Source organism: Armigeres subalbatus, chromosome 2, assembly GCF_024139115.2.
Source record: "Armigeres subalbatus isolate Guangzhou_Male chromosome 2, GZ_Asu_2, whole genome shotgun sequence".
Taxonomy (NCBI): domain Eukaryota; kingdom Metazoa; phylum Arthropoda; class Insecta; order Diptera; family Culicidae; genus Armigeres; species Armigeres subalbatus.
This window is the reverse complement of record NC_085140.1, coordinates 227,903,211-227,916,904: the sequence shown is the minus strand read 5'-3', so window position 1 is coordinate 227,916,904 and position 13,694 is coordinate 227,903,211. Positions and strand designations below refer to the sequence as shown.

General features: G+C 40.1%; 1 protein-coding gene and 1 long non-coding RNA gene across 2 annotated transcripts; both read left to right on the top strand.

Moving 5' to 3' along the window:
• Positions 1-246: 246 nt before the first annotated feature.
• Positions 247-1,159, top strand: LOC134215973 (uncharacterized). The gene is made up of 3 exons (XR_009980402.1): positions 247-348; positions 404-471; positions 546-1,159. It is a non-coding gene; the product is annotated as an uncharacterized LOC134215973 (long non-coding RNA).
• Positions 1,160-11,539: 10,380 nt separating this feature from the next.
• On the top strand, positions 11,540-12,843 carry LOC134215970 (cleavage and polyadenylation specificity factor subunit 4). The gene is made up of 4 exons (XM_062695024.1): positions 11,540-11,744; positions 11,804-12,330; positions 12,496-12,647; positions 12,719-12,843. The coding sequence occupies exons 1-4, from the start codon at positions 11,642-11,644 to the stop codon at positions 12,807-12,809; spliced, it is 873 nt and encodes a 290-aa protein (XP_062551008.1). The 5' UTR covers positions 11,540-11,641; the 3' UTR covers positions 12,810-12,843.
• Positions 12,844-13,694: the final 851 nt, after the last annotated feature.

Here is a 13,694-nt window from a genome sequence, read left to right as displayed (position 1 = left end):
CATACACAGCCCTGTTACAATCGCGTCGAGCCCACAGATGGAGCGCATGTGCTATGCTCTACAGGTTGTAAATGCATAATGCGAACAATATTATTAATTTGAGTCGGGATTTTCCTATAAAAAGCCCGTCAATCCCTGCAGTCTTTCCTTTGGCTGAACTTTTCTAGAAAGGTCTAGAAGTGCACGCGTGTGTAATTTTCAATGAAATCAAGAGGTTTAAATGTTAATTCCTCATGTGGTGCAATTGTTTTAATTTGGTGTTTTTGTCTCTTTGTTATGTTCAATTAGTACGATAGTTAATACAAAGTTCGTTAGTAAGGTGTTAGTCGCTGTAAAATTGTTATAAAAGTATGTACAGTGTTAATATGTGTTAGTAAGAAGCGAAAACCATCTCTATGTTTAGATTTATAGTTAAAACACGACACAAAGCAAACAACAAAAACGAACACGTTAAAAAGCAACAAGAAAAAGGTAAAACTATTGTAAAAATGTGAAAATGTTAAAAAGCGAGTTAGTGACGTCATAGGGGTCTAATTTGTGGTTAGGTCCAGAGTATGGGCCTTTTTCTGTATTTTTGGAATAATCCCCAGCAACCTCGGCGGCGAGAATGGCGACAGGAGGTCGGCATCAGCAGCGCACCGCAATATGCTTCAGCCAAAGCCGCCATTGTTATGGCATCCATGTGGCTCAACGCAACGGAGCCCAACATTTCGACCAGACGTCCGGTAATTTCACCGATGTTCGCCAACGCCTGCCGCTGGAGTCAAACCACGCTTCCAAGGCCGCTTTCCGCCATCTCCGTCGGCATCTGCTAGACTGGCTCAACGTAGATCGCTCTACTAGTTTACAGAGCGAGCTACCCGTATGCGGAACCGGAGGTTCCCCCAAAACCTGTCGACCGACCACAACCGCAAGTATAAACCCCCTGCAAAACTGACGTCACAAAAATAAAATAGACGAGGTCGTAAAACTGAGCCAGTAGTTCCTAATTTGAGAGCATAGCCCTAGGTTAAAATGTTTCCACCACTTTTGTATTTGTTCGCTTTGTCGGGTCCGCAAAGGGACCATCAGGCCTCGCCTTTCTAGGAACACCCCCCCCCCCTCTAGATTTCAATGTTTTTCGTATTACCAACAGCTACGAGCACCACTCTGTGAAACACCATTGGGTAAGGTAACTAGTATTGTACTCCTGCTTGATACGACAGTCCTCAGCCACGGAATTGAGAGATAAGTCCGCATAAAACGACCCCGAGATCCTTAATCCCTGAGCAGGCAAGTTTCAATTGGCGCCCACCTAAAAATGACTTGAATCTTTCATTTTCCCCTGGGGAGGGCGAGAAAAATAGTGCCCTATTTTTTAAATAACTAGCTTCGTTCTCCTAACGAAGAAACTGGTTAGAATTCTGATAGCCAAATGTGGATTCTTTATCCTCACCTGGCTGAAGCCACCCCTAGAATAACAAATTATTAGGAAACGCGAGAACAAATTATAGGTATTCAAATGCGTGTGAACCGTCGTTTAGTTTTTTTCTTTTTAATTCAATTCGATTGATTGCAATCGTCGCGTAGAATATCAAATTTTAATTGATTTCATGCAATTAATCAATAAGTTTTGCTGACCCGTATCAGACTCGTTGAGAAACACTATCGAAGTGAAATCCGAAGAGATGTCGAATCGATCGACTTCCGAGAAATAAAATCCAGATATGCGGCCATCGTGGTCGTTGGTACGGAATTCCGTATAATTCCACCAGAAAAAGCACCGCGCACTAGCCAAAATTCCTCCGCGAAACATACAAACTCGAATACAAGTCCGTGACACAACGCGAATTCGCTAGAAACGATAATTTCCAATCCCTCGCCTCAGTAACCGAAGTAATGATTTAAACACAATTCATTATCACGCATAATGATTGTAAACATCCGAGGCACTACCACCCATTTACTGTTTGGAAACTCTTTTCCAAAAAAATGTAAACACACAAACAGAATTCTTTATTCACTTTTCTTCTGAATAAATCAGCGAGAGTAATACACTTCACTTTCTCGGGTCTAATTCCCGAGGATAATTAATTAATTTGGGCTGTTTTGAGCGGACACTTCCCAGCCTCCAAGGTAGGTTGTTGATGTGCTCTGCTGTATCCTCCCCACCCTCGATCGGGACCAACTCGAAGAACGAGTTGGCGGTTTTTACTTCCCATCGCAGGCAGCATATTCGGTGAACGATCAAAGTAGAATCTGAAACCGAAACTGATCAATGAAAATTCTTCAGATCAGTCGTTTGATCGAGTATTTACTCACCATTCATCCGTCCGGACGCGGGCGAAAACAAAGCACGAATGTTGCTGAAACTAGAATAACAAATTATTAATTAGTCAACTCCAATGTTTACAATTTATTACCCTCACTTGGAAACATCCTAATTGAACATTCGCGCTGAAAGTTTTTCGTCGGGCCGATCCTCCGAACAGTTCGATGGAAGCAGACCGGCAAATGATTAAAATTCGATCGCGCACCTGTAAATCGCGGAAACATTTCGGTATCGAACACAATCTTGGTTCGTTTCGTCGTCGCGGTAAACGTTGTAAACACGGTTTCGCGGACCGTTGTTTTCGCGTCGAACGTAAACATTGAGAAGTTAGACGATTTGACAGATCAATTACATATCAGTGTGAGTAGTGATTCCCCTTTGTGAGAGCTACCCAAGTAACACCAAGCATTACAATATTGCACATATATCAATCACAAATCGGCATGCTAAATGCTAATTGCATTAGAACAGATTTAACGATGTGAAGTTGCATTTATTTATCAACTGTCAGACAACGATACTCTAAATCAGCATTACGAATGCAGCGATGCATTACTGATGCTTTATTTCAACATGTCAATGTAATGAACCATTAATTCGGTCTTATAATTGCCCTTTTCCACTTTAAGTCAACTTTAAGGGCTGTGTTTTGTACAAGCATATATAGCTTCATGGTTACTTGGGTTTGCTTCTTCGCAAAAGTGAAGAAGGTATTCAAGCGATATCTTTGAGAAGGTACTATTCACGGAAAACCAAAAAAATATTCATTAACATTGGAATCTTTGGGAGTGCTTTTGTTCTTCACATCAAGGAAGAAGGTAAATAAGCGTAACCTCCACAAAGAACCAAAAGTACTGAAAAAAGATTTTGAAATTAAATCTTGAAGTTAATAATTATTTCATCTTTAAAAAATGGAAATTCTTTCATTTTCAGGAGGGACGACGGGGTATTGTAACCGTTGGTTACATTCCTAACTTGTGGCTCCACCACAATTCCAAATCAATCCATCCCATGACTAGATACTCCCGAATCAAATATGAATACAGTATCATTAAATGAGACAGTTGGCACTCACGCAGTGACCTAATGCCTGTTTCACTCTCACGGCCATCCGTCACGCTGCAGTGACAGGTCAGTGTCGAGCAGTTTGAGCAGAGGCAAAACAAAAGATATTTTAGTTACTAGATAAAGATTGTCGCTGTCGTCGCTGTCCGGAACATCTTTTGCTGGCGAGGATAGGGGAGCTAAATGTCGAAAGAAGGAAAATCCATACGATTTGAATCCATACGATCTGTACCACACATGTTTGGGACAGCAGAACAAAGGGAACAGTAGCGACAATCTTTATCTAGTAACTAAAATATCTTTTAGAAAAACATACACAGCCCTGTTACAATCGCGTCGAGCCCACAGATGGAGCGCAAGTGCTATGCTCTACAGGTTGTAAAAGCATAATGCGAACAACATTATTAATTTGAGTCGGTTTTCCTATAAAAGCCCGACAATCCCTGCAGCCTTCTCTTTGGCTAAACTTTTCTAGAAAGGTCTAGAAGTGCGCGTGTGTAATTTTCTTTAAAGTGAGAGGTTAGAAAGTTAATTCCTCATGTGGTGCAAATTGTTTTAATTTGGTGTTTTGTTTCTTTGTTAGGTTCAATTAGTAAGATAGTTAATACAAAGTTCGTTAGTAAGGTGTTAGTCGCTGTAAAATTGTTATAAAAGTATGTACAGTGTTAATATGTGTTAGTAAGAAGCGAAAACCATCTCTATGTTTAGATTTATAGTTAAAACACGACACAAAGCAAACAACAAAACGAACACGTTAAAAGCAACAAGAAAAAGGTAAAACTATTGTAAAAATGTGAAAATGTTAAAAAGCGAGTTAGTGACGTCATAGGGGTCTAATTTGTGGTTAGGTCCAAAGTATGGGCCTTTTTCTGTATTTTTGGAATAATCCCCAGCAACCTCGGCGGCGAGAATGGCGACAGGAGGTCGGCATCAGCAGCGCACCGCAATATGCTTCAGCCAAAGCCGCCATTGTTATGGCATCCATGTGGCTCAACGCAACGGAGCCCAACATTTCGACCAGACGTCCGGTAATTTCACCGATGTTCGCCAACGCCTGCCGCTGGAGTCAAACCACGCTTCCAAGGCCGCTTTCCGCCATCTCCATCGGCATCTGCTAGACTGGCTCAACGTAGATCGCTCTACTAGTTTACAAAGCGAGCTACCTGTATGCGGAACCCGAGGTTCTCCAAAGCCTGTCGATCGACCACAACTGCAAGTATGAACCCCCTGCAAAACTGACGCCACAATAATAAAACAGACGAGGTCGTAAAACTGAGCCAGTAGTTCCTAATTTAAGAGCATAGCCCTAGGTTAAAATGTTTCCACCACTTGTTCGCTTTGTCGGGTCCGCAAAGTGACTATCAGGCCTCGCCTTTCTAGGAACACCCCCCTCCTGGTTTCAATGTTTTCGTATTACCAACAGCTACGAGCACCACTCTGTGAAACACCATTGGGTAAGGTAACTAGTATTGTACTCCTGCTTGATACGACAGTCCTCAGCCACGGAATTGAGAGATAAGTCCGCATAAAACGACCCCGAGATCCTTAATCCCTGAGCAGGCAAGTTTCAAGCATATCTTTAGACGAATTCAGCACACTACTTCCAAAGTTAAGTGGGTTGCCTGTATCTGGAGAAAAATCCAACATCGGTTTAAAAAGCGTACTAACTTTGTTCCGAATAGACAATACATATAGATATAAACCTGTGAAAAATGTAAATTATAAAAGAATGTCAGTTTTATTAGAAAAAATACGTCGAGAAGAAAAGAAAAAATTACCTGCATCAGTTCTTATTATATCCCATTGGTGAGATTGACCAATGGTAGCCACTGAACGATCTTCAATCAGTGACCAGCAAGCAGCCGTATTTTATTTATAATAAGCTTCATTTCTGTAAAGGAACAAGGATACATGTTACCATGCATGTCATCAGGTATTATGAAGATAAAATGTTCATTTATTTTTTGTTCGGGATGAATCACTGCGTTCATTATGTACATTGAACTTTTGTAGTATAAGATTACGATTACCGGTGGTGAGTATAAACCGTTTGTCAGCGCAGTATCATTACTTGACACTTTACCAGTCGCTACTATACGCGCTGCTAAAACAGTAGCGCAGCTGACAGGTGACCAAATTGACCAAATAACAGCGCTACTATTTGATGAACTATCAAACGTCGAACGTCACCGATACGGAATGCAGTTACCGAAATGATAACCGAAAATACCGAAAATAGTGACCGATGCGAAAAAGAGTGACTAATCTAAAATGACAGTACAGTGAGAGTGATCAAAATAGTCGCGCCCAGTAATGATGCTCTACACGCTTAGATCAGTTTACCTATTTATGAGTACTCTAATCACCCATATTTGGGTATTGTACAATTTACTCATATTATTGGTGAAATGTACCGCGAAAATCAGTGAATTTCACTAATATTATTGGTAAAACGACTTTACCAATTTATGGGTAAATTAATTTACCCATATTTGGATGAAAAAATTAACATTTACGCCAAATCCAGTCAGTCCGCAGAACCGCACTAAAAATTAGTAAAGTAGTATAAAATAGAATGTTTCTCTTAACCCGGAGATTGGCAAGCCAGTAGATCGGCTAGTGCAATATTAGCATTCACGACCTCATCTATAGTAAATAAACTACAATTCGGAGCTCCATCCTATTTGGAGGTCCGATCGAGGGTGAGATTCAGCAGCCATTGCACGCACCTTGTCAACAAGTAAGCTTTTCCCCGAATTGAATTCACTATGGCATAAGCAATAGATTTATTTCCTTATCATTACAGAAACAACAGGTCACTCATTATAGTGTTTCGGTAAGTGATTGTGGGTGAAATAAGATCCTATCGAAGTTCTATGAACATTTACGTGTTTCAGGTACGAATGCAAGCGGGACTATGTTAATCTGGAATTATGCATAACAAAGCCCGAGACGAAGCTGTTACCAGCAAAGAGCAACTGTGAGACTGTGTACGATGCTAGAACTTGCACCTTGGTATCTGGACCCACGGACCCACACTCTTATATTTCTCCCTTATTATACAACATTAGTTGCTATGTGCATACATTGTACCAATTGTATATTAACTTCGAGTTATATTTTTTTTATTTGAATAAATTCTGATGATCATGTGTTGAAAAAAAAATTAATTTAAAAAAAATATGTATATATTTATTTTCCCAAACAAACAAAAAATACCCAAATGTAGGTAAAATATACCTATATTCTCTTCCCAGCCAATATACTCATATATGGGTGAATAGGGGTATACCTATAAATGGGTAGGAGGAACTTCACCCAAATCTAGGTATGTGCACTTTTTGCTGATTATAGGTACTCTTCACCCATATTTGGGTGAACTGAAGTAAGCGTGTAAGGCGCTTCAACACTTTAGATACTCACCACGGTACAGAAGCCATAGTGATCTACCGCTTTCCCAGCAGCAGAAACTGTAATGAAAAAACACTTTCTGCAGCTACAGTTTCATTATTTTCATCTCTTCACTAATTATAAACAAAACTGTACACGCTCAAATGAATCTAGCCATTCTCCGAGTAAAATTATAAGCAAAAGTTTTTGTTCCCTTTCATTTTTTGAAATCAAATTTTTATTGCAAAACATTTCTAGACCTGCAACAAGACCTGCAATATGAAAATATATACTTGAGAACCGGTATAACATTTTATTTATTTAACAAACAAAGCTATTGTAATTTTATTGTTTTCAATTGTTATTTCATCAATATAATAAATCCATGAAATATTCCAAAATTATATTAATTCAATAACATTAGACGGATTTCCAGATCATCCAAACCGAATACTTTTAAAAATTGTTTATTTTTGGATGAGCAATACTAAACATAAGCGATCAATTAAAATATAATAGAATATATCGGAAACATTTAAATATATTGTTATTTTAATGTACGTACAATAAAGATCTTTTACAACCGTGAACATTTTACAATAAGCATACAATAGTTTGTATTGTTTGCCACACAATCTATTGTATTTCAATGGGTTATGTCATACAAGTTACTGTAAATTTTATCCGGGCGGTGCTAGTGTGCTGATGAATATGGTTAAAATTTGCCGTGTTTTACTTTTTAGCGCTAGTGTTCATTCCGAATCGCTCCTAGGCTCGCTCCTAGGTGGCAGCACTATTGTCGATGCAGATGAAATCAAGAACATGTATGAACTTGTCTCAACTACGTCGCTCGACTGAAACGTCGCTGGTCGCTGACGACCCTTTCCAGTAAGTGCTCCAGCGACGCAGGCAAATTCAATGCGTCGCTGCAACACCAAACTGGAAAGCGCTCGCTGGTTGAGCGACGCGACGGTCCAGCGACGTTCCAGCGATGTCTCGCATAGACAATACATTGTTTATGTAGTGTATGCCAACGCCATCACTTAGTGAAAATGAGTTTTTATGTCGGGCAGCCTGCGTTGGCGGCGCTGAGGTGCGATTTAAATCTTTACACACGTTTTTACCGAAATTTTGTTCGAGGATCCATGTCTGTTCTCTGTGGATAAATCCTCTGTCTCCAAACGAACTGTCAAACGTGTCTCCAAACGAGCATGACGTCACGATTTCAATGGAAACGTTGAGGGCTGTGACATCATATGCGCGTTTGCACGGGCACAAAAATCGACTCAGCCATGCTTTCGCTCATCTATAGATTCTACTATATATAGTACCGGTTATGAAGGATGGTGTCCGCGACTACGCCTACCAAATATTTTTTCGATTAAGGTGCTTGTTTTTGAGAAATCGAACCTTAGACGCCTTTCGCCATACTGATTTCAGAAAGTTAACTCCTAGTGTGCCGCTGTAAGCACGCTCAAAGCAGGCGATTCATTGAAAAGTATTTGAATCTCGTGATTCAATCGTGGTGCAAATCTGCAGAAAATAGAACGGAGCTTTATACCAGTTTTATTTTTTTGACAGTTGACTGGTATAAAAACTGAATCTAGAACAGCTGCTGGGAAAATTAATGTTTCAGATTCATATTCAAACTGACAGCCCCGAACGATTTGAATCACTGCTGATTTTACTCTAATGACACACTGGTGGTATAAGCACGTATAAGTACCATGGTACAAGAATCTTGAAATAAGTACCATACCAATGAATCACATACAGTGGCTGGTTTCCTACCCGTCGCTGCCAGCACCAGGTGCTAACGTATATGCGAAAATAGCCAGCATGAGTTAAACACCCGAAGTTTGAATGGCGAAAGACATCTAACGCGGGTTTTCTAAACAGTAGGAACTTTTCACGAAAAACTATTTGGTAACAGTGTAACAGTTATGTAGGAAGGTGTCCGCTACTACGCCTATCAAATATTTTTTCGATTAAGGTTTTTTTCGATTAAGCGAAAGTCATCTAACGCGGGTTTTCTCAAAATAAGAAACTTTTCATAAAAAACTATTTGGTACCGATTATGTAGGAAGGTGTCCGCTACCATGCCTACCAAATATTTTTTTGGTGAAAGTGCTTAAATTTGAGAAATCGAACCTTAGATGCCTTTCGCCATACTGATTTCAGAAAGTTAACTCCTAGTGTGCCGCTGTAAGCACGCTCAAAGCAGGCGATTCATTGGAAAATTTCCAAAAACGCGACGGAAATCCTTTCGGAATGAATCGACTGCTTTGAGCGTGCTTACAGCGGCACACTAGGAGTTAACTTTCTGAAATCAGTATGGCGAAAGGCATCTAAGGTTCGATTTCTCAAAATTAAGCACTTTAATCGAAAAAATATTTGGTAGGCGTAGTAGCAGACACCATCCCTCATAACCGGTACCAAATAGTTTTTCATTAAAAGTTCCTAATTTTGAGAAAACCAGCGTTAGATGTCTTTCGCCATACAAATTTCTGGTGGTTAACTCTTGCTGGCTATTTTGTTCATATACTATAGCGCCTGCATGTGGCTGCGGCGGGTAGAAAATCAGCCACTGCCAATAATTCATTGACATAGAAATCCTTCCGTGACGGGAATCTCTTCTGGATCTAGATGCGACGGCAATCCTTCGAAATCGCGACGGGAATTCTTTCTGCATGGAGCGCCTCGTGGAGTGTAACAAAAATTCTTTCGGGATCTCGGAGCGGGCTGGAATCCAACAAGCATCCGGGATCGCGAGAAGCATCCTTCCGGGAAAGCAACAAGAATTCTTCCAGGGTCGCAACAAGAATCTTTTCGAAATTCCGACGCGCATTTTTCCGGAATCGCTAAGCCTATCCTCATGTATGGTAAAGTTAAATAGTGTTGTTATGTAGAGTACTTAATGGGAAGCCTTGAATAGTTTAATAATCAAGTACAGTGATCGTTCGCTAATTGGGGCACGACCTCACCCCAACTAGCGAATGCCGTTCGCTAATTGGGGCGGTTTGACAAGCGTCAATGTTGTTTACTTTTTGCATTGAACAAAAGAAAATTTTACGCGCCAGAAAATATCGATCCCGCCAAACACGGAAACAAAACGTCAACGCGTTTTTGACATCACATTCTGACGTTTAGCTGCTTTTTAATTGGGTTTCGCCCCAATTAGCGAACCCCCAACTAAAAAACGCCCCAACTAGAAAAACCCCAATTAGCGAACGTTCACTGTAACAATTACCCAAATATTGACATTTCCCTATGAATTTTATTAAATGTTACAACAGAATATCAAAAAGTTTATCACTATGCGGGTAAACATCAAAAATATAAAAACCGATTTGTTTTTATATTGCAGTTTGCGTTGATATCGCCAAATGCATGAAGTTGCAGCCTCGGTTGCAGCTAACTTGCAAAAGATCTTGCATGCAGTGTTGCTGGGTATTTTATCATTCAAGGAGATTATTACAATCGGTGTAGTAATAATTAGCAACCCTATAACCAGAGACCGGCGGAGTGAAAAACTGTCGAAATGGCAACGTATGAAAATGCATGAAATCGTGACAATGATACTGGCAGCACTTGAATATTTTGCTTGCTTCTTATGGATGCAAAAAGTAAACAAGTCGAAATGGAACCGCTTTTGACGGTTCGATTGGAAACAAGATGGCGTCTTCGCCGATCTCTTATTCTAGTATTTCTAGTAATAATATACCATGATATTTAAGTAAAATACAATGAGGCCTTTAAGATATTTTGATAGAGTGTTCATTTTTAAAAGAAAAGAATGATGAAACTAATGAATAAACCGAAATTAAGTGAAATTGTTTAATATAAGTTCACTTAAAAAACATGAAAACATGTTAGCACCACTGCCCCGATGTACACATCGAAAGAAAACTAACATAAATCCAATGAATAACACGCTTAAAATGTATACATCAGCATGCTTTTTGACAGCTCGTTCCTGTGCAAGTTGCTTGCAGGTTGTCTGCAATGCTAATTTTAGATGCAAATTGCAATACTATTCTATAGAATTAAATATATTTCAATATATTTCTGAGTGTAGGAAACAAACGATCAACTGTGGAAGTTGCGATGCTCGTTTTGACAGGTTTTGACAGGTTTTGACCTGAGACGTTTTGACCTGAGACCTTTTGACCTGAGACGAGACCTGCAAAGACGCTGCTTTTTCTTGTTTTGACAATCAGTTGACAGTAGTTTCAGTTGAAGGACTGATTTTTATTTTTTTCAGGTCTCGTCTCAGGTTTTGACCTGTTTTGACCTGAGACGAGACCTGCAAAGAGGAAAAAATGTAACTTCAGCTGCTGCCAGTCAACTGCTGTCTCGAACTGTCAGGTGAGGTCAGGTGCAACGTCTCAGGGTGCAACCAGCAGCTTTTTGAGTGAAAGTATTGGTATCCCAAATAAAATATTCCACATCATTTTTGCTTTACCATGACTTTTTCACTTAAACGAGTATTCCAAACTATCCGTTTAGCTTGTTAATAATCAGTAATAAACCTGTGTTTTGTTCCCGGTATAAAATCCTTATAAAAATGAATTAACTATTTCGTGAATTGGATACACTTTTATTGTGCTCAGAAGGGTCCACCTGGGGCTTAGGTGAAACAGTCAAGTAAACAGTTGAAACTCGATGGTCAACTGTGATGAAAAGAAGAACAAGTGTCAAAACAAGAGAAAAGAAGCAGCGTCTTTGCAGGTCTCGTCTCAGGTTTTGACCTGAGACGTTTTGACGTCCCAGGTTTTGACAGCTTTTGACTTTTGTTTGATCACGTTAACAAGAACAAACCCAAGCTTGTACCTAAACAATAATCATCAAAATTTTATTCGATTCCTTTTAAAAATGGATTTTCTAATAGCTAATGTGGAAAATGTAGTGTTTAAAATAGAAAAGGATCTAAACGAACAATTTGGAGCACTTCCACTACCGTTTCCGGGCATGGATAGTAAGTATTTATAGATGACTATGATTTGTGAGTATTTTATGTGATGATTTTGTTTTCAGAATCGACCGCTGCAGTATGTTTATTTTTCAATGCCACCGATGGAACCGAGTGCGACAAAGGAGCAGCTTGTCCGTTTCGCCACATCCGTGGCGATCGTACTATAGTGTGCAAGCATTGGCTGCGCGGTCTGTGTAAGAAAGGAGACCAGTGCGAATTCTTACACGAATATGACATGACTAAGATGCCGGAATGTTACTTTTACTCTCGATTCAATGCTTGTCACAATAAGGAGTGTCCTTTCCTGCATATAGATCCGGAAAGTAAGATTAAAGATTGTCCCTGGTACGATCGCGGATTTTGTCGTCACGGGCCAAGTTGTCGGCATCGGCACGTGAGGAGAGTGTTGTGTAATTTCTACCTAGCCGGATTTTGCCCGGATGGAGCGTCTTGTAAATTTATGCACCCGCGATTCGAGCTCCCGCCACCACCGGAATCTAAAGACCAGCTGCCCAAACGCCCTCCGACGTGCCATTATTGCGGAGAACCTGGACACAAAGCCTGTTACTGTCCTAAGATGCCTCAAGAGGTATTATATATTGATACTGATATGCATTTTCATGTTATTCTAGCTAGAGGGTTATTGTTTCCGTTAACGTATTTCCTGTTTTTGATGAATTTTTTTCTAGTAGTTGTGCACTCTTCTTTTTTCGCACATGTAGTAGATGTATATGAATGATTTTTTTAATTACAGCAACGTGAAGCAACACTGCGGATGGAAGAAGCAAGATATCGTTCGCTTGGTTATTTCAAACATCGCCAGAATTTGGACAGCTCCAACCAAAGTTTAGAGGAGGGAGTTGTGTTGCCGCAAAAACCGCCTCCCAGACCTCTTGAAGAGATTACGTAAGTATTTCATGACGCGATAGCGTTTGTATTGGCATATTCACTTACTAAAACTTGTTTGCTACATTCAGGTGTTTCAAATGCGGAAACAAGGGTCATTACGCTAACAAGTGTACGAAAGGACATCTAGCGTTTTTGTCAAACAATGCTGTTCGGAAATGAAAATATTACTTGCAACATAAATGGATGAAAATTAGCGATAATAGGTTTTATTGTTCCGAAAGCGTAAAGGTGTCGAAATTAGCGGAGGACTTTCTTTAATGTCGTACTCTGAATGCTCATAGAGGCTGTAGGATCAATCCAAAAATCTACTTTTGATAAGAGGCTCGGAGACTTATACTGCCGTGAATCGCATATCTGTCCCATCTTTGCTGGATTTCCTGTTCATATGGGACAAGTATGCGATTCACGGCAGTATAGCGAGCTCAAAACAGATAGGCATCATAGAACAAACTGCAAAGTTTCAAAGTTAGCTCTTTTTCTGTATCAACAATCGACGAACGGCCCTCTCGTATTCAAGGCGAAAGAAAGAGACAGCAAAGCATGCGATGCTGCTCTGTCTTATGCGCGTTGTTCGGTAAAGCTTGACTACCACCGCTAGCTTCACTAGCGTTCCAAATCATGGATGACCACATTCCACGGCAAAGATGCCTGTAAGCACGCTCAAATTAGGCGATTCATTGGCCACACAGCTGACTTGACTGGTATATTGAAGCATTATGCCGCTCATTAATCAATGAATCGCCTGCTTTGAGCGTGCTTACAACGGCACACTAGGAGTTTACTTTCTGAAACCATTAAAATATTTGGCAGGCGTGGTAGCGGACACCATCCTTCATAACCGGTACCAAATAGTTTTTCTCGAAAAGTTCCTAATTTTGAGAAAACCCGCGTTAGATGTCTTTCGCCATACAAATTTCTGGTGGTTAACTCATGTTGTTTTTTTTTCGCATAAACAATAGCGCCTGGATGTGAAAGCGGCGGGTAGAAAATCAGCCACTGTCAATAATTCATTGCTTATACATACAACAACAAGGCCAGTAAACG